This window comes from Adiantum capillus-veneris, chromosome 4, assembly GCF_014529385.1.
Source record: "Adiantum capillus-veneris isolate H3 chromosome 4, ASM1452938v2, whole genome shotgun sequence".
Classification (NCBI taxonomy): Eukaryota; Viridiplantae; Streptophyta; class Polypodiopsida; order Polypodiales; family Pteridaceae; genus Adiantum; species Adiantum capillus-veneris.
The window spans coordinates 86,268,670-86,288,694 of NC_140934.1; the positions used below are offsets into that span (position 1 = coordinate 86,268,670).

Consider the following 20,025-nt stretch of genomic DNA (forward strand, 5'->3'; position numbering starts at 1 on the left):
TGCCCAAATCTGCACTCTGAAGGGAGATGCCAAAAAGCATGTATCTTCGGGCAAAAATTTTTCTTGAAAGCTTGCCAACATCCACCACTTCATGGCACCACCTCTGAGGAAAAAAAAACGATGGCTCCAAAACAATCTTTGATCCTTCTCTTGCAAGTGATCTTTATGGCTAATGCCCTGTAAGTCAGAGCGATGAAGACGGGAGCACATCTGATGTGCGATAAAGTAAGGGTGGGAGTGGCTAATAAGTCCGGCTCGGGACACGAAGCTTCTTTGCTAAAATCCCCTGTAAAACTTGGAAGCACCATATTGCTCCGTCTGCTCTTTGATAGGACCGGTGTGCTTTTAGAAAAGCACATGCCTGAAGCTCTGATACCACGGTAACAAGGACTGGCACCACGTGCCAACAAAAAAAAACAAAATGAACAACTTTAAGCACTTCAAATAACAACGGAACTGAAAGAGATGCACGACACACGAGATGAGGAGTGGCGGAGTTCCACCCCAAGAGAGCACTGGCCCCAAATGTTGGCGCCCCTTTGGGTATTTCTTTATATTGCTTGAATTGAGTACATTGTCGGTACTCCACCCTCTGCACCTTCACTCGGAAGCGTGCCAGAGACTGAGCCCTTTGCACATATTTAAAGGCCCTTGGCCTATGAAAAGCATCAAACTCAAAATCATCTGGCCTCAAAAGCTGGCGCTGAAAACTGGCTAGCGCAAATCACGGAAATCCATATAGGCTGCCACGTCAGCACAGTCAGCGTGAAACACGGAATTCCGTACAAGCTGTCACGTCAGCAGGTTAGCACAAAATGCGAGCGTCCGTACAACTGCCACGTTATCAGGTCTTTACGCGTGTGTATGTGTGTGTGGCACTACCGACTTTACTTTAATGTCTTTAGGTCCCCTCGGCCCCATCGAACAGGGTCCCATAAGTTGGTGGGAACTCCTCTTTAAACAAAGGCCAAACTTATTCTGTTGCTACTAGGGTCTCGGCCGGGATCTGCAAGTTGGTTACGTTATTCAATGGCTTGACACGTAGGCAATTTGTGACAATCTCGACATCCAAAATACAAATGAGGATGGATTCATCACCCATTGTATCAGTGATCACACATACCCCACACAGTTCCAGCTAGTAGCATTTCTAGATTGCATTGTCTCTTTTTTTGTACTCAGACAAGGTACCGGATTCACAAGTTTGTAACAGATTGGTCTCATAGGTCATTTTGGCCTTTTGAAGAGGTTAATATATCATTTCATTTCTCTCTCTAAAAGGCTAACAGTGAACCTTGGAAAAACCAACTGGCTCCTCTACCCTATGGATTGTAACACACCGTGTTTTCCAGTACCAAACCATACCATACTTTACCGTACGACCATACAATGACAAACCTGGTGAGGGTAGTGGAAACGAAAACGAAGAAAAAATGGAGTTTCAGGAAGTTCCATGTAACTATGGTCTCACCTGCTATACTGGCTCTCAACAGTCGAACCAGAGCAGGTTGTCCGTTTGTGTTTGGTTCCACCTTCCTGATGAAGTCCACCACTATGAATATTGCTCTCACTCTCAGAAATTTGAAGGCTTAATACGACTCGGGGTGGGGAAAACCAAGAGATTACCCCTTGTTTATAAGGTAGGGAGCTAGGGTCTTATTCCCACTAGCCCTTTATCGTAAGAACTTGTTCACAAGGGATTCAATTTTAGTCTTGTCCATATGTTTCTGTGTGTGCGTGCACACATACATGTACACATGCCTAAAGTACCTCTGAAGATGCCTTGCTTCTCATGATCTGTAGAGAAAGGTTGAACAAATCAACTGCATAAGGTAGAACCTGCTCCTTGAAATTGTGCACAAAACTGAACAGTAATTGTAGACATGCTGATCTCAAACGAGACTCTTTGCCAACCTACAGAAAGACAATCCATAATCAACAAATGAGAGGAAGAAACCTCACGTTCTTTGTGGTGCGCTCTAAAGGCTTCCATAATACTACTGATGCAAATGCAAAAAGTTGATTAAATTCCTGTCTGTGTCAATTCATGTTTTGACAGGATGATAAACAGGAAGATCTAGATTCCACGACATCACACACATATGCATCTTGTACAAGCTTGAAGACTATAATGAGAGGGATGATAAACAGGAAGACCTAGATTCCATGACATCAAACACATATGCATTGTGTACAAACTTGAAGACTATAATGAGAAAATATAAGAGGACTGACCTGAATGAAACCCAAAATGTGAGGGATTACTTGTGTCAAAAACAGAGGCCTATACTTGGATGCAACTTGCTGGGTTGCACGAATGAGGACATTTGCCATGCATACACGGAAAGCATTGTGGATATTAAGCTCCTTCTCCCTTAACATCCTCGTTGCAGGCTCAGATATATTCTGGTGCCAGCTCTGCTCTAGAAGAAAGGGATTTGCTTGATATCGATCATTAATACTTGAGACGACTCGGTATAATACAGATTTCTGTAAACTTGATTTAACTTCTTCACGTTCTGAAATGCCAAACATGCTATGGTAAGCATAAAGATTAAGATCAAAGTCACATTGAAACGAAAATGTACTAAATAATGTTCTTCCCCATAACTGTTTGTTTCTGTTTCAATCTCCTCAATAATGTTTTGAGAACTGTGCTGCTCTTCGATTATTCCATCATTATAACAGGAAGAAGCCATCTCAGCAACAACCATTAGGGCCAAGCAATCAATGCAGCCATGCTGAACATTATATGTATCTGAAACAGCAGGCAAAAGTCACTAAAAGTTAATCAAATAAGAATCATGCTCAAAACATGGTTACTAGGCATGGGGATCAGAGCAGGAATAAAAACAGAAACAGCAAAAAAATGGAGGTTTCTAAAGAGTTTCCAGTAACTGCAGGAATAAGAAAGGTGAACAAATAGAAATGAAAATCAACGCTCCAAGCTCTTCCAAAATCGTTAATACAAGAGTTGTTTCTTGGTTTTGTTTCTAGAAGCTCTCTCAAGTGATTCAAAAGGCACACCACCTGTGTCTGCATTCCTGACGGCATGCCAGTGATTGTGGATACAAAGGAGAGAGAAACTATGATATCCTCTCATATTTTTATTGTTTGGCTCTTTCCAGAGGTTTCAACATGAAAGCGGTCCGTGCGGCTTATTGCATGCATGCTTTATAGGTCACTCCATTCTTTGACTTTCTCCACCACTGGTGAGCTAGCATCAATCGCAAATGCAAGCTACTTCTCAGCGAAGAGCTTGTTGCACAAAAATCTGGTGGATTGAGTGGGCAACCCTTCCAAGAGCATCATCTCTCCAATATCTGCATCCCAAAATTTTAGAAAGATTCTTGAGGATCAGAATCCTATATACTCGTGTAACAAACTTGGACACTCCAAGTCAAGATTCTACCGCGACACAACAGAGATTCACTTCAAAACACTTCACAGTTCACACTTGATTCGACACGGCCTGGCGTGGAGTTCCGTGCCTAGAGATATTGGCCCCAAAGACTGGCGCCCCTTTCGGTATTTCTTTTTGTATTAATCTGTGTTCAGAGTACAAGAGAGTGGGAGGGTTCTCACTCTCAGACTCTGCGTCCAGATGCTCTGAGTTGTGAGGGCCCTGCCCATTAATTTATATGTTTACAAGGGATGCCCAAAAGCAGAGCCCCAAGAGCAGTAATCCAAAAGTTCTCAAGCTTTTCAAAATAAAGCAATTCTTCCAAAAAACTGCCAATTCACCCTACGCAAATCAGCCAGCGCTTTTTCATGAATTCCGTACAGCCAGGCCGCTTTTTACGACGCAAATCACGAAAGTCCGTACAGCATGCCACGTCACCAACCCGCCACATTTTCCGGAATCTACCACGACATCCTGTCTCCGCATTTCACGAGCCATGCCACGTCACCCATTTGTGGCATACCCCCCTCTTGAAAGCATTGTAATCGCACTTGATTACACCTGCAAAACACACGGAGGCCATAAACTGTCTTAGCAGACACTGACTGTTAGTACCGATGCTCTAGGAACAACACATCTAGCACATGTACCAATTGACAGTCACATCACATGACAAATCACATTCAACAATCACTCCAATCTCAGACCATGATTAATCGGCAACGTATTTAGCAATCGCATCTAGATCCAGTCGGGACCTTTCAGATGCCCGATTAACCAATCCTTATTGCAATCATGTCTATAGAGATTTATCATGCCAAAATGCTGCAGTCATTTTGTCTATCAGTTCCTGCACTCAAACAATCAATATCATATTATCAGGAATTCCAAATCTTAAAGTCATCACAGCAGAATATTGTCAGCTCACAGTGTCCCTGAAACCCAATAGGGACATCAGTGACTCTATTATAAAAAATCGGGGCAATTTGTTGACAAAGGAGCGGAGTGACTCCCCTCTTGTGCAAGCCCGCTGCACCAAATTCCGCCCAAGCTGAAGTCGGGGTTCTATCGGAGTAGACTATGCTAAACCGAATGCTTCAAGGTAAAGATTCACAATTTGAGGAGTATCTGCCAGGTCCTCCTCCTCCATCCACTTCGCATCCAATGCAGGATAGTTCTTGAATTTAACCAAGAACCGTCTTATCGCTTTACCTTTTATCTTTCTATCTTTATGTGCCAATATCTGTTCTGGAACGAGTATCTCCTCGCTTTCCTCCACTTCGGGTTGCTCATCTGGCTGCCCACCATCGGGCACATCGCCTTTAAAAGGCTTCAAGAGACTCACATGAAAAGCAGCTTCAATCTAAAGGAGACATCATTTATCTTTTCTTTTATCTGGAAAGGTCCATAGTATCTCATGCTAAGCTTTGGAAAAAGCCGCTCCTTTCCCTGTTTCGTTCTCAGGCATGCCTTCTCAAAACGTAAGAGCACCCAATCGTTCTCCTTTAATTTCAAATCGCGACCATGTCGATCTATTGTCTTGTTATGTCTTTCTTGAGATTTCTTCTAAAGCCTCCCGGACCAAGTCCAAGTCCCTCGTGAACTGGTCGGCTTCAAAAATCTTATCTTTCATGCTTAAAAAGGGTGGAATATTCGTAGCACCTTCAATAGTCTCAAATGGCGCCTTCCCCGTCGAAGAGTGAATCGTGTTATTGTAGGAAAATTCCACCAAGGGCAAATACTTTTTCCATTGAGTCTTCTCATCCGAAATGTAAGACTTCAATAAATCCATCATGACTGAATTTGCAATCTCAGATTGCCCATCTATCTGCGGGTAGAAAGATGACGAGAACTGTAACCGAGTGCCAATGTTCTCCCAAATAGCCTTCCAAAACAAACTTGTGAATCGGGGATCTCTATCAGAGACAATTGTCTCAGGCATGCCATGTAATCTGAATATCTGGGCAATGAACAGTCTCGCTAAGTGATCCGGCTTGACTGTTTTCTTTACTTGAATAAAATGAGCTTGCTTAATGTGTCAATAATAGTCCAGATACCATCGTGCCCACTCTGTGTCTTCGGGAGATCAAAAATGAAATCCATAGCAATACTTTCCTAGGGGCGGGTGGGAATGGGTAAAGGTTGTAACAATCCCTATGCTTTATGCCTGTCAAACTTGACCAAGCAACTGCGTACAAAATCATCCACATCCTTCTAGAGTCTCGGCCAGACTACGACCACAAGCATCATAATATACTTCGAATGACTTCTGCAAATGGGACAAAGTCAAAACTGGTCCAGTAGTCAATTTCTCTTTCAAAGTCTGAAAGGCAGTCACCTCTATGGGTCCCCACGAGAAAGGGACTCCTTTCTGTGTCAAAATATGCAAAGGGGAAGCTTCAAGCAACCTCTGGAAACTTTCTAATGAACCGCTGGTAGTAAGAACATAAGCCCAAGAAGCTTCTAGCTTTATGGACATTCTTCAAATTGGGCCAATAACGTATAGTCTCAATCTTGGCTGGGTCCATCTGCACTCCTGTTGCTGAGACGATGTGTCCCAAAAAGTATATCTCTGATAAGAAAAATTCACTTTTCTTTGCAGTGATCACCAACTTGTGATCTCTCAACGCCTGAAAGACCTGTAGCAGATGTTCTCTATGTTCTGCCTCATCCTTGGAGAAGACAATAATGTCATCAAAGAAAGTGCCAACAAAAGATTTGTACTCTCTAAAAAATCCTTTCCATCATTCGGTTAGAAGTCGTTGGAGCATTGGTAAGGCCAAAGGGCATCACCAAAAATTCATATAAACCAAAGCTCGTCCGAAAAGCTATCTTGTAGACATCTCTTGGTGCGATTCGGATCTGATAATATCCGCTTTTCAAATCGATCCTGCTGAAACAAGAGCATCCTTGTAGTCTATCAAGAATATCATCAATCCTCGGAAACGGAAATCTGTTCTTGATGGTGATTTTATTGAGAGGTCTAAAATCAATGCAAGATCCGTCTTTCTTCAAAACCAACAACACCGGAGAGCAGTAAGGTGAAGTACTCGGGTGGATAAGACCCTTTTCCAAGAGGTCTTTCACTTGGTTCATAATCTCTTCATTCTGGGCTCAAGTAAGGTGGTCAGTTTGGTGGTGTGCTTCCAGGTATCAGATCAATGGTATGATCCTCAGGACAAGTTGGTGGCACCTCGCATGGCAAGCCCTCAGAAAAGCAATCGGCATGAGTGTTGAGAAAATGTTGACGTTCTTTTTCGAGGTCAAAACATATTCGACCTTCAATCGTCATTCAGTTCTCTAAATTTCATCAAGTACAATCTCTGTGCGCTTCATTTTTCAAAGTCGCTTTCTCAACCCGATAGTCAACCACGGCATTGGTCTTGTGGTACCAAGGGATTTGGAGGAGGACGTTACAACCTCCTAAGGGCATTACGTAGAAGTCCTTGTGCCCTAAACACCCCTGACATTGCAAACGAAGTTTGCCAATGATCGATGTAATGGCCACATCCCGTCCGGGTGCCGCTAGAACTGCCTCTGCTTGTGGCCTCAGCCTGTCGGGCGTAATTCCGAATCGAACCGCCAATTCAAGTGAAACGAAGTTAGCCTTGGCTCCTCCATCAAAGAAAATGAGGACTTCCTGATCTCTCACTTTGCCCTAAGTGCGGCAAAGTTTTGTACTTTCGTTCATCTGATTCGGTTTGGGCCCCACGCAATGTGGTACCAGTTCTGCTTTCATCAGCCTTTTCTCCCACGTTCCTCTACTGCTCTAGAACTCTCTGGCCCGTCTTGAATCTGTTCTTGCTGTGCCTTTTTGGGGCACTTTGCGGAGATGTGTCCAAATTCCCCGCAACCAAAACACTTCCCCTCTTTGAGATAGATAGCCCTTTCTCTAAGAGTCTGTCGGAGACGTGTATCTTTCTTTTCTTTTCTTTGGAACTTGTAGCGTGGATAGTGTGTCGTGCTCTCTACAATGGGTGCTCCTCAGTGCAATGTGCGTGACATCTCACTCGAAAATAGATAACAACTGATCACACAAAGACACAACAGCAGACCAGAACATAGGACTCGACTATCTCAAAGAACCGATATTGACTTTGGCGTGGCAGCACACTCAGCTCCAGCCCAGGACTCACAGGTACAAGGGGGTGTCGAGGCTCAATGTGCAAGGATGTGTAGACGTGCTGTGTGTCTAGACTCGCTACTCTAGACGACGACCTGAAGAAGATAAGTCATGACCCAACCACTACTACTCATATATACAACCATAAAGAGCCACTGACAGCTCATAAATGTCAGCATCTAAGTCTATCTCCACTAAGTGGTGGTGGTGACCTGGCCACGATGTCCACTAGACCAACGTATCCCTGCCACGTCACTACCCAGCGAGTTCGTCCAGTGTGAACCAGGCCACAGACCAAAGACCAACTGTACTAACTGTCCTGTGAAAGTGACACTGTAGCATGCTACAGGTTGCCCGCCACAAGACCGCTCCCCATCCCGGAGAGTGAAAAACTGAAAAACTGAAAGATCTGGAACCAGGTCTACTACTGGTGAAACTCCAAAAGGTGATCTACTGGTGGTCGGATGATGGAGGGGGAGGGGGAGGCTGGTAGAAAGGTGGGTAAGGAGATGGGGGCCAGGTGTATGGTGGAGGGTAGTGGCCATGAGGAGCGTACATTGGATATGGAGTGGCCACTGTCACAAGGCGGGCACCATGTGCCAATAGAAAAGAACAGACTGAACAACTTTAAGCACTTCAAATAACAACTGAACTAAAATGGAGAGAGAGACGACACGCGACACGGAGTGGCGGAATTCCACCCCAGAGAGTATTGGCCCCAAACCTTGGCGCCCCTTTCCGTATTTCTTTATATTGCATCAACACAGTACAAGCCGGTACTCGAGACTCTGCACCTTCGTATTGTAGCATGTCAGAGAATGAGCCATAGCCTCATATTTAAAGGCCCTTGGCCTGAAAAGCAGTTATAGTAAAAAGCCTTTAAAACTCAAAAGCTTCTGGTTCAAAAGCAAAGCCAAAAAGCTGTCAGCGCAATTTACGGAAATCCGTACAGCCTGCCACGTCATCAGCCAGCACAAAACGCGGGAATCCGTACAACCTGCCACGTCATCATGTCAGTGCAATTTTTGGAATTGCCTTAGGGCTAGGGTTAGGGTTTCTGGCAAAAATTAGGGTTTGTAGGTTTTAGGGTTAGGGTTTCCAGCATTAGGGTTTCAGCAGTTAGGGTTTCTGGCAGACATTAGGGTTTAGGCCCCTCGGCCACATCTGTACGTTGACTCCATTCTTTAGGGTTTAGGGTTTAGGTAGCTCTGTTCTTCAATAGGTCGACACGTCAGCAGTTTGTTACATCTCCCCTTCTTGAAAGAGAGTAATCGTCCGCGATTACAGCATACCTGCAACACAACTCAAGTTAGCTCAAAAATTTCCAAGGGTCATTCCGAGGGACAATCGGTTTGCTCTTTTTATTAAGGAGTTAGTTTCTCCTTTCTGCTCTTTTGATCAAGGAGTTAGCTGCTCCTATCGGCTGTTTTGATCAAGGAGTTAGCTTCTCCTTTCGTCCAGATCGGAACTCTTGATATTCCGGCGTAGTAAAATTAGCCATCACACCCAGACCGTACTGATCTTCCTCGGGTGTCTTGATGCACTAAAATTACATACCCAGGCAATCTCATCCAATTAGGAATATTCAGTGGTTGGCACATCACAATGCAACACAAATGCTCACATATGCATGTTACAAGACATAGAAACATAAAGCCGTCGATAAACATTCCCCCCGCAAATAACCATCCAGGTCCGGGCCATGAGCTGTTCAACGACTCCCTCATCACTCCTCCCGCAAATAACCTAAAAAGGTCCGGGCCATGAGATATAAAGGCCTTTTACAACCAAACGCCCCCCAGACCGCAGCCTGCGTCGTTTGGAGGTGCTGAGAGTAACCTCTGCTCAGACTTCTTAATACTCCTCCCGCATAACCATCCAGGTCCGGGCCATGAGTAACAACAACAATACTCCCCCCGTAAATAACCACAAGGGTCCGGGCCGGGAGTCACAACAACAATTATTTTACAAGCATACAACCAAACACTCCCCAGGCATCGGCCTACATCGTTCAGAGGTTTTCAAACATACAACGAAACGCTCCCCAGGGATCAGCCTGCGTCGTTCCGAGGTTCAAACAATACCAAAACAGTATTTCTCACTTCTCCACCCGGGAGTAAAATTACCAATCATTGAAACGAGTATCAAACCACAGTCAAACAAATTCAAATCGGCACCAAAACAGGTTCAAAACAGATACCATCCATTTCAAACAAATTCCAAACAGGATCACCAAACAAGCTCAAACAGAACTCAAACTTAAAAAGCAATCTCGACATCAGTCGAGCTCGAAAAGTCGACTGACTTTCCATCCTGAAACCTGCACCAAAAATTAGGGTTAGGTTTCTTCCATAAGGTCGTAGCCAAGCACAGCATGGTCCATCAGCTCTTGGACAAACAGTGTTTCTTTGGCAGCGATGGTAGTCCCAAGATAGCAATCGCACTCGGTCTCCAAGTTCAGCTGCTCGTGAAGAGACATCTACTGAGAGATGTCGAGAAATTTCAAGATATAGTCTACTAGGGTTTCCATGGCAAGCATTTCAGGATACCCCACTCTGCCAGAAGTTGCACTCCGAAGGAAGATGTCATAAACCATATAACTTCGGGCAAAAATTTTCTTGAAAGCTTGCCAAGTACTTGGAGTATGCTGCTTGGTAGTTGTAGACATCAACATCTGCATGGCACTGCTTCTCAGAAAAACAGTGACTTGAAACAAATCTGGATGCTTCTCTTGCAAGGGATCTTAATTGGCTTATGCCCTGTAAGACATGAGCGGTGAAGACGGAAGCACGCCCGATGCGCGATGTTGGAGAGCGAAGATACCTCAAATAAAATTCCAATAGCTCTGTCTGCTCTTTTGTTGGACCGGTATGCTTTTAGAAAAGCACACGCCTGATGCTCTGATACCACTGTCACAAGGCGGGCACCACGTGCCAATAGAAAAGAACAGACTGAAAACCTTTAAGCACTTCAAATAACAACTGAATTAAAATGGAGAGAGAGACGACACGCGACACGGAGTGGCGGAATTCCACCCCAGAGAGTATTGGCCCCAAACCTTGGCGCCCCTTTCGGTATTTCTTTATATTGCATCAACACAGTACAAGCCGGTACTCGAGACTCTGCACCTTCGTACTGAAGCATGTCAGAGAATGAGCCATAGCCTCATATTTAAAGGCCCTTGGCCTGAAAAGCAGTTATAGTAAAAAGCCTTTAAAACTCAAAAGCTTCTGGTTCAAAAGCAAAGCCAAAAAGCTGTCAGCGCAATTTACGGAAATCCGTACAGCCTGCCACGTCATCAGCCAACGCAAAACGCGGAAACCGTACAACCTGCCACGTCATCATGTCAGCGCAATTTTTGGAATTTGTCTGCTACCTTAGGGCTAGGGTTAGGGTTTCTGGCAGAAATTAGGGTTTGCAGGTTTTAGGGTTAGGGTTTTCAGAATTAGGGTTTGCAGGTTTTAGGGTTAGGGTTTCTCGCAGACATTAGGGTTTAGGCCCCTCGGCCACATCTGTACGTTGACTCCATTCTTTAGGCTTTGACACGTCAACAGTTTGTTACAGCCACTCCATCAGCAGCAGCAGACTGAGTAGGATGAGTAGGTGGGACAGGTGGAAATCCAGGGAAGTTGTTGTAGAAGGGAGGATGGAAAGAGGTGGATTGGGAGGGGGAGGCCATAGAGGGTCCATGAAACTCTGAGGAAGCCGATCCTGCTGGCTTAGACTCCATAGTAGGATGTGTTTCTCAGCTGCTTGAGAATCCCCTGAATGAGCTTTGGAAACGTCTGTCTGTAGTGCCCTAGCAGGAACTTGTGTAGAGCTTGGAGTTGTAGCTGTAGGTGTAGCTGTTTGTGAAATGGTTATAGATTGATATTTGACACATGAGGGATGTCACGTGACACATCCAACCCTATGTGTCCGTGGACAAGCTACAGCATGACAAGGGTTCAATTCAGTCAAGTCAGTCTAGAATAGGAAGTGATGTAGCGCGGATAATATGTCGTGCTCTCTACAGTGTGGGTGCCCCTCAGTGCAATGTGCGAAACAATCTCACTCAACAAATGGAAACTCTCTCAAACAGAATGAAACACAGAAACAATGGATAACAACAGAGACACAACAGTGGACCAGAACATGTGGACTCGACTAGCTCAAAGAACCGTGTACAGACTCTGGCGTGGCAGCACTCTCAGCTCCAACCCAGGACTCACAGGTACAATGGGGTTGTCGAGGCTCAGATGTGTAGGGATGGTGCTAATGTGCTCTGTCTAGCACTCTGTGTAGACGACTACGTAAAGATAAGATAATGATAATGACCCAACGGCTACTACTCATAGATACAATCATAAAGAGCCACCAACGGCCCATAAATGTCAGCCAGCTAAGTGTGACCTAGCCACATGTCCACTAGGCCACCATCCGTATCCCTGCCACGTGTCCGTCCAGTGTGAACAGACCAGACCAACTGTACTAACTGTAACTGTGTCCTGAGAAAGTGACACTGTAGCTTGCTACAGGTTGCCCGCCACAAGACTGGTCACCGTCTCGGTGAGCCAAAACTGAATGAAACTGCAAAAGTAACTATATGTACAATGAAAGGTAGGGTAAGAGCACAATCCTTTCACCCAAGGGAAAGTGTCGTCGCCACTGCTGCTCCAGAAGTATCCGGATCGGGAGGAGCCATCAGATCGATAGTGTAACTATGCGGTTGCTGTACTGTGCTTTTCATAACCTGTTTTCCTGTGGATTTAGCAGCCATCTGCTGCACAGCGGATGGGAGCACCTGCCCTGAAGTGAACTCAGGACGCCTAGTAACGCAACCATGGCGGTGTGCACTAGCAACACCGTCACAGCAAGGAACACTCTGGCTCTGCATGTGTGGCATCTGGACCTGAGACCCCTGCTGAGTGAAGTACTGGAACTGGGGCTGTGGGTAGTGTCCCATGAACTGCTGAGAGGGCTGAGAGGGACCTGTTGGCACTGCAAAGCCTGCTGGATTCTGGACCTGTATCCCTGGCCCAGTCCATCCATATCCCACAGGAGCCTGGGTAGGCCAGTTATCATACGTAAGCATTTCTTGAAATCCCTGCACTTGTGCTTTTAGGTCATCAATAATCCTCGACTTTATCTTCAATGCCTGCTGTAGTGCAAAAATCGTTGCATCTCGATCTGCGATGGCACTCTCGGCAACTCGCAGAGATCCCTCCATAGCTGCGTATGTGGCGGAGTGATGCTGGTGGGTTGCAGCTAGCTGCTCCGCGCCTAACTCGATGGTGGCAATAGCAGCTCTGGAGTCCTAAAGCAACTTCTCTGAAAGCTGAAACAGAGAAGTGGAGTCGGTCCTACCTGAAGATCCCTCAGATGGATGTGATGCTGGAGGGCGCACATGTGGCACTGCCGGCGAGCTAGAAGTAGGTACAGTTGGTGGCACAGCCATCGAGCTAGAAGTAGGGACACTTGGTGTAGTAGGTGCCTCGGAGATTGTTGTTGTAGGTGGAGCGAGTGATATGTTGACCGGTGTATGAGTGACGATGGGAGAAGAAGGAAGAGGATCCTGTATAGGTGAAGTGACCATCCTGTCCTGAGGAGCGGCAGTAGACACTGGTGCCGGCACAGCAGAACCAGGTGTGGAAGTAGACGTATGACGCTGAAGATGTACCCTAGTCTGCTGGCTCTCAGAAACTGGCAAGGAGAGTAGAGACTTCACTGTATCCTTCACCACTTTCGCCTTGATCTTCTTTTTCTTGGTGACTGTGGGGTCAACCTGCATGCTCACGGTTTTCCTTTTCCCTTTCGAGGTTCCCTGTTCCTCATCCACTTCATTTATGTTAATAGGTATGTTTATGATCCATGCCAAGAGAGGTGCCGCAAAACATCTAAAACTTAACTGCACAGACTGCACTTGGGCCCGAAATCTTTTAGCCCTAGACTGCAAAGAGCTGAAGAGAATTTGGTGGAATCCACATGGGATAGTGTGGATTAAACAGTATAGCCCGTCGCAGTGGGAGAATGTAGTGAGAATGTCTGTTTTTACCTTGTCTTCTTTAGCATCCCGAGCCAGAAAGTAATACCTGAAGATTGCGAGAAGCCGTCTGTTTCGCTCATAATTTGGGTGATCCGAGCTCAATAGCTCTTGACATGCTTGAATTGTCGCATCCTTGGTCAACAAAGAGAAACTGCAAGTAGTAGACTTCACAGCTGGAAAGTTGGTCATACCCATGGCATGGCCAAGCCTTGTAGCTGTTAGCTTGTGGCCCCGGACCTTTGGAATGTTTTTCAACAGTTGATGTATCAGTTCTGCTGGAACAGTATCAGGTAAATTTGCATCAGCCAATGCTGTGAGGCCCAGAGTGCGTAGCTGAGCAATCGAAAGCACCTCACTGAGAGATGGTCGAGGTTGCTGCATATGAAAATGTAATGAGAATGCTGTGCGATTTTTTGAAGAAGCAGGCCTCTTGATTTCATGAGTGATGATTTGCTGCTTTTCTTTTTTCTGAGCCACTTTTGAATGTTCCTCCTGATCACTGGAAGCACCTGACTCGGAATTTACATCTGAATCATCAGATGCTGCTGAGTCTGCTTTGTAGCTCTCATCACTTGGGTCACTGGAGGTAAAGTCATCTATGTCATGGCTGCTGCTGCTTGCAGATACTTCATCTGCTTCGCTCTCTGATTCTTCAACCAGAGCTTTCCTCCTCTTCAGCTCTACCTTTTTCTTGCTACTTCCTTCTTGCTGTTTCTCCTGCTTGCTACCCCCTGCCATGGTGGGGTCTTGGATGACAAACAGAGCAGTTAGTTGAGTAGACAAGTGCTTTTTCTGAGTAGAAAGTGATGGAAAAGCACTCGGTCAGCACCTTGGTCTGCAAAACGTTTGGGATTGGACTAGGCAAAGGCTGGACAGAAGGGCGATTTTGTTATGCTGGGGTGAGTAATTTAGGTAGGGTCGACTTCAAACCAAAAAAGACAGGCAGGCAGGGGCACAATTGGGTGGGTAGAGGGTAGGGGCGAGAGGGGTGCTGTTAGAGGGTAGGGCGAGAGTGGAAGGGTAGGGGCGAGGGGTTCTGAGAGATATTGGCGAGGGGGGTGCTGGGAGAGGATAGGGGCGAGAGTGGTAGGGTAGGGGAGAGGGGTTGCTGGGCAGGGTAGGGGCGAGAGATAGAGGGTAGGGGCGAGAGGGGTAGAGAGGGAGGGTAGGGGCGAGAGATAGAAGGTTAGGGGCGAGAGGGGTGCTGGGAGAGGATAGGGGCGAGAGTGGTAGGGTAGGAGCGAGAGGTATAGGTTAGGGGCGAGAGGGGTGCTGGGAGAGGGTAGGGGCGACAAGGGGAGAGTGGGAGGGTAGGGGCGAGAGGTATAGGTTAGGGGCGAGAGGGTATAGGGTAGGGCCGAATCCAAAAAAATAGGGCAGGGACGAGTCCATAAAAATTAAGCAGGGCGAATTCTGCTGAGCAAGGAAGTGGTGAACTCTGCTGGGGCGAATTTTGAAGGGCTGAGGCGAGGTGTCGACAGGGTGTGGGGCGAGGTTGAAGGCTGAAGAGGGGTGGTCAAGAGGGGTGGTCTAGGGGTGCAATAGGTGGAAAAAGGGCGGGGGAAATTACTGGCTAGGATGAGGTGTAGATAAGGGAAAAAGTGAGGGAATTTAAGAATCTGGGCCGATTCTTATCGCAGGGTTACGTGGTACTCATTTAAGCCAAGGAACATACTGAGGAGAGAACATGGGGAAGTTAAAAGATGCTAGATACTGATTGAGCAAGGGAACAATGCGGTAGTAAAGGAAGGAACACGGAGGAGAGAAAGATCTAGATATAAATGCTGTGAGAGATAGAGATTAAAATTAAGTTAGAGACGAAAAAGGCAGATGCACTTGAGCTGCTTTAATCTTCGAACACTATCCCATAATCAAAATGGCTATTAAATGATACTTGAATTTGAAAATCACAAGAACAGGATGTAGCGGAGACAGAGTCAGAACAATAAATAATGCATCAGCGAAACAAGGGGAGTTTTCCAAGATAAGAACTGCCATGATGAAGTTTGGAGAAGAGATGAAGATGGTAAGCCCTAGAGAAATACCGAGCTGGGAGTTGATAATCATGTGGTGGTGAGACGGCTATCATCATTAGCTTTGTATATGATTAGGGCTAGTGATAGCATTTAATCCTGGATCCGTTTACCAGTGGCAAAGGAACTCCTGTCAGGGTGACTAACTGGACAGCCCCATGTGGCAAAATCTCTTCCACCACGAAGGGCCCTTGCCAAGCTGGAACCAGCTTCTTTGCTTTCTTCAAATATTTTGCCTGATAGAGTAGCACTAATGTGCCTTGCGTTATTTTCGGCTTTCTGAGGTGGCGATCATGCCACGCTTTGCGACGAAGTTGCTCCGCTTGCAGAGCATGGGAAGCTAAAAGGCGGCTTTCATCCAATAAGGTAAGACGGGACATAGAAGCAGCTTCCATTCCCCAACTTGCACGCAGACTGCCCACCCTTGGGGATCCGGAGTTGAACTCAAATGGAGCTATGGCTTCCAAACCGAAAGCGAGTTGAAAAGGAGTGTGATTCGTTGTTGCTTTAAAAGATGTGCGGTATGCCCAAAGAGTGCCGTGCACAGCCTGAGCCCACGATGCTGGATGGAGATGGCATGCTTTCCGCAAGAGAGCGATCAAAACCTTGTTGGTGCTCTCGGCCTACCCATTGGCTCTAGGGTAATAAGAGCACGACTTGCGATGAAAAATCTTGTAATTGGCCAGCAAATTTGAGATCATGTCATTGACAAAATGACTGCCCCTATCACTGGTGATCTCTAAGGGACATCCAAATCTGCATAAAATATTTTCATATAAAAATTTGGCTATTGTATTGCCAGTGCAATCTATTGTTGCCAATACCTCTGCCCACTTTGTTGCATAGTCTGTAGCAACTAGCAGATATTTGCGATTACCTGGTTGAGCCGAGGGATATATTGGACCCACAAAGTCCAAGCCCCATCTCTCAAAAGGTAGCCACGCCATCGAAACCTACAGAGGACGGATGGATTGCTTACTGGGCTTCGGTCCACAGCGCTGGCACACATCACAAACCTTAGCATATGCTATTGCATCCTTAAAAACGTAGGGCCATCATATACCACTTTGCAGAATCTTCTGGGCAGTGATGTGACCAGGGTAATGGCCACCAGTGGGACCATTGTGGGCATCCTCCAAAATATGCTCCACCTCATGAGGCGAAACACAACGCTTCAGAACACCATCTGGTCCCAATTTGTAAAGCTGGCCCCCAATCAGAGTGAAAGGCCTGGACTTCAACAGCAATCTCCTCTTTTGCAATGGGGATGCCTTCTCTGGGTACAGCCCAATAGATAGAAAATGTAATACCTCGCCGTACCATTCCGGTGTTGTATCGATTTTAAAAAGACTGCTATCTGGAAAGTCATCCGCAATCCCGGTAGCTTCTTCACCTGTGTGAATGCGAGAGAGGTGGTCAGAATTTACATGATGCTTACCAAGACGGAGTACCACTTCAAAATCAAACTCTTGGAATAGGAGGAGCCATCGCCATACTCGACCTGCAACCTGTGGCTTATTAAGCAGATAGCGCAAGGCATGGTGATCAGTAATAATTGTGAAATGGACCCCTAGCAAATAGTGACGAAATTTGTGTAGAGCATACACTATAGCCAAACCTTCCCTCTCTGTGGTGCTATAGTTGCGCTCTGCTTTGGTGAGCAGGCGACTTGCATAATGTACAGGGCGATCCAAGTTGAACTCTTTGCTAGGCTGAGTCAGCACAACACCCACAGCCAGCAGGCTGGCATCAGTATGCACATGAAAAGGTAGGGCCCAATCCGGGGCAACTAGAATAGGTGCTTCAGTGAGGCGTTTTTTGAGGTATGCAAATGCTTCGGCCTAAGGTGTTGACCACTGGAAGGGAACATCAGCACTGGTGAGCCGGGTCAATGGTTGAGCCACCTGTGCATACATATGTATAAACCTGCGATGGTAGCCGGTGTGGCCCACAAAGCTCTGAACACCTTTGGGATTTATGGGAGGAGGTAACTTCAAGATGGCCACTATCTTCTCTGGGTCAGGTGCCAACCCTTGAGCAGACACCACATGGCCCAACAGTGTGCCCTCTGTGACCAAAAAATGACACTTGTTCGGATTGAGCTTCAAACGTGCCTCTCTGCACCTGAGGAAGACTGCAGAGAGCTGAGCAAGATGCTCCTTTAGATTTTCTACTGGGGTTGAACATTGAGCACCCGAGAAGGTGGAAAAGCCGTCCATGAATATGCGAAGGTGATCAGTAAGCAGAGGACAAAAGATGAGATATACTATGCGATTGAAAGAAGGCGGTGCATTTTTAAGCCCAAAAGACATTCTAGTATAGATGAAAATACCCCAGGGAGTTACAAAAGCTGTTTTGACTTGGTCGTCAGGATGTATTCCTAACTGATTGTAGCCACTGAACCCATTCATAAAACTATACAGTACATGGCCAGCGACATCTTCAAGGACTCTCTAAGTGAAAGGGGTTGGAAATCCATCCGGTATTGTGACCTTATTCAGAGCCCGGTAGTCGACGCAAACTCGAATTTTGTTGGACTGCTTCTTTGGGGCAATAACCATAGGGGACAACCATTCTGAGTGCTCTACTCGTACAATAATACCTGCTTCTTGCATTTTCTCCAACTCGATTTTGACTGCTTCTGTATATTTGGGATTCAGTTTGTAAGCCCTTCCTCTGACTGGCTTAGCCCCCTCAACCAGAGGAATTGTGTGGACTCCTAGCTCTGCTGGAATTCCCTCCAAATCGTGGTAAGACCAGGCAAACACATCCTTGAAAGAGTGCATGAAAGAGATTACCTCGTCGAGTATAGCGGGATGATCCCATAACCAAGCGGCTAACAAGATGGGCTGATGGTTGTCAGGGCCGCCTAGGTTGACCTCTCTGACTGGGTCAGGCAGTGCAGTGGGCGAGGCAGCGTCAGGGATAGAAGACCGTGCCGCCTCTGTGAGCTTCTGGACATTATGAGTTGGCATTTGATCAATGTTGAAATCAGCATACTCTTCCTGCAACCATCCTGATGGAAGCTTTGCGAATGGTAAATCCTCAAATACCTCAAAGTGCTCCGGCATGGGTGGAGATTCAGATGGAATGGAGGTTAAGGAGGGAAGTGGGATGTTGGCCAACTCTTGCAAGGGAGACTTTTTCCCCCTTCTATGGTGGGCTATAGGCTCACCCAAGCCGATGGTTTCAATCAATGGACCCTCTGAAGGATGGTCATCAGAGACTGGCCCACATGGTTCTGGCGCACTTGGCTGACTGGGATTACTGGCTTCAAGTGTAGGATCAAGGGAAGAGGGTGAATCTGTTGTCAAGGGTTGAAGAGAGACTACATAGCATGGCATCGAAGATGTAGCTTCTAACCACTGCAGTAAGTCTTCATCGGACCCATCAGGAGGGACCGGCTGCTCCAAGTCAGGGTTGGACTCTACTGACAAAGAGCTATGTTGAACGACTGGATCCATGCCACCTTCGAGACGAATTTGTTGCATTGGAGAGCCAGGAGTATGTATCCACATGTCGTCGTTTCCCCAGTCATGAAGTGCTTTCAAATGTCGCAACCATGGCCTACCAATCAGCAAGGGATAACCTCCCTCTACCTGGGGAAGATGAACTACCACAAAATCCAAGTCAAAAGTGAAATCTTGTACCTTCATAGGCACCTTGTCGACTATGCCCACTGGGTAGACTGTTCTTTGATCAGCCAATGTAACAGTGAAAGGAGCAGGTCGGGTAGGCTGTAGACCTAAGGCCCTCATAGTGAATTCGGGCATCAAATTGATTCCAGATCCACCATCAACGATGACGCCGGATAGCTGCTGTCCAAGAATAGATACAGTGAGACGAGGACTTTTATAATCGGTGAGAGGAGCAGTTGGATAGGAAATCAAGTAAGACTCTGAGGGCTATACAGGGAGGTGCCCGCCACTAGGCCCAGCCCCCGGGTACAGAGACTGAATGACTGACAGGGTGTCACTTCTAAGTGTTGCATCAAGCTTTAGCATGTCGTATAGTGACACTTGCTGAAAAGTATTTTTCAAGATGGCTTCTGCTGTGGGCTTGGCGCCTTCGAATTGGGCTCCTTTTGGGACCTTAATCTGTTCCAAGTCAGCCACTGCTTCTAAGAAGGCTCCATCAATGTCAGATAACAAGGAAGTTGGTTTGCTCTGAGCAATTGGGAAGGACTTGTCCTTTGGGTCAGGTAGACCAGATTGAGGAAGTGGAGACTGGCGAGGTGGACCTGTGGGTAGATTGAGACCAAGAGCTGCTCTTTGTGCCCGAGTAAGGACACCAGCAGGCTCCTCCACTTGCAGAGGCTTAACCACATGACTAGCAGGTGAAGGTTGAGGCACGGTGTTCACAGTAATCAAATTTATCTTCGGAAAGGTGAATTCGGGCTGGTTCTAAGTCGCGCCTGAAGACGTGGATGCCCTTTGCTTGG

At 46.5% G+C, this 20,025-nt stretch overlaps 1 protein-coding gene across 3 annotated transcripts in view; it reads right to left on the minus strand.

Moving 5' to 3' along the window:
- LOC147459546 (ARM repeat superfamily protein) overlaps positions 1-20,025 on the minus strand; it is a 159,136-nt gene that overhangs the window by 43,684 nt on the left and 95,427 nt on the right. For 2 of the 3 annotated variants that reach the window (XM_086510796.1, XM_086510795.1), the window contains exons 21-23: positions 2,612-2,758; positions 2,236-2,519; positions 1,771-1,914 (exon numbers count right to left, since the gene is read on the minus strand). In XM_086510796.1, the coding sequence (XP_086366922.1) occupies positions 1,771-1,914; positions 2,236-2,519; positions 2,612-2,758 (575 nt within the window). Of the gene's footprint in view, positions 1-1,761; positions 1,915-2,235; positions 2,520-2,611; positions 2,759-20,025 lie in introns of those variants that run through there. The other variant, XM_086510797.1, reaches the window with a different exon arrangement.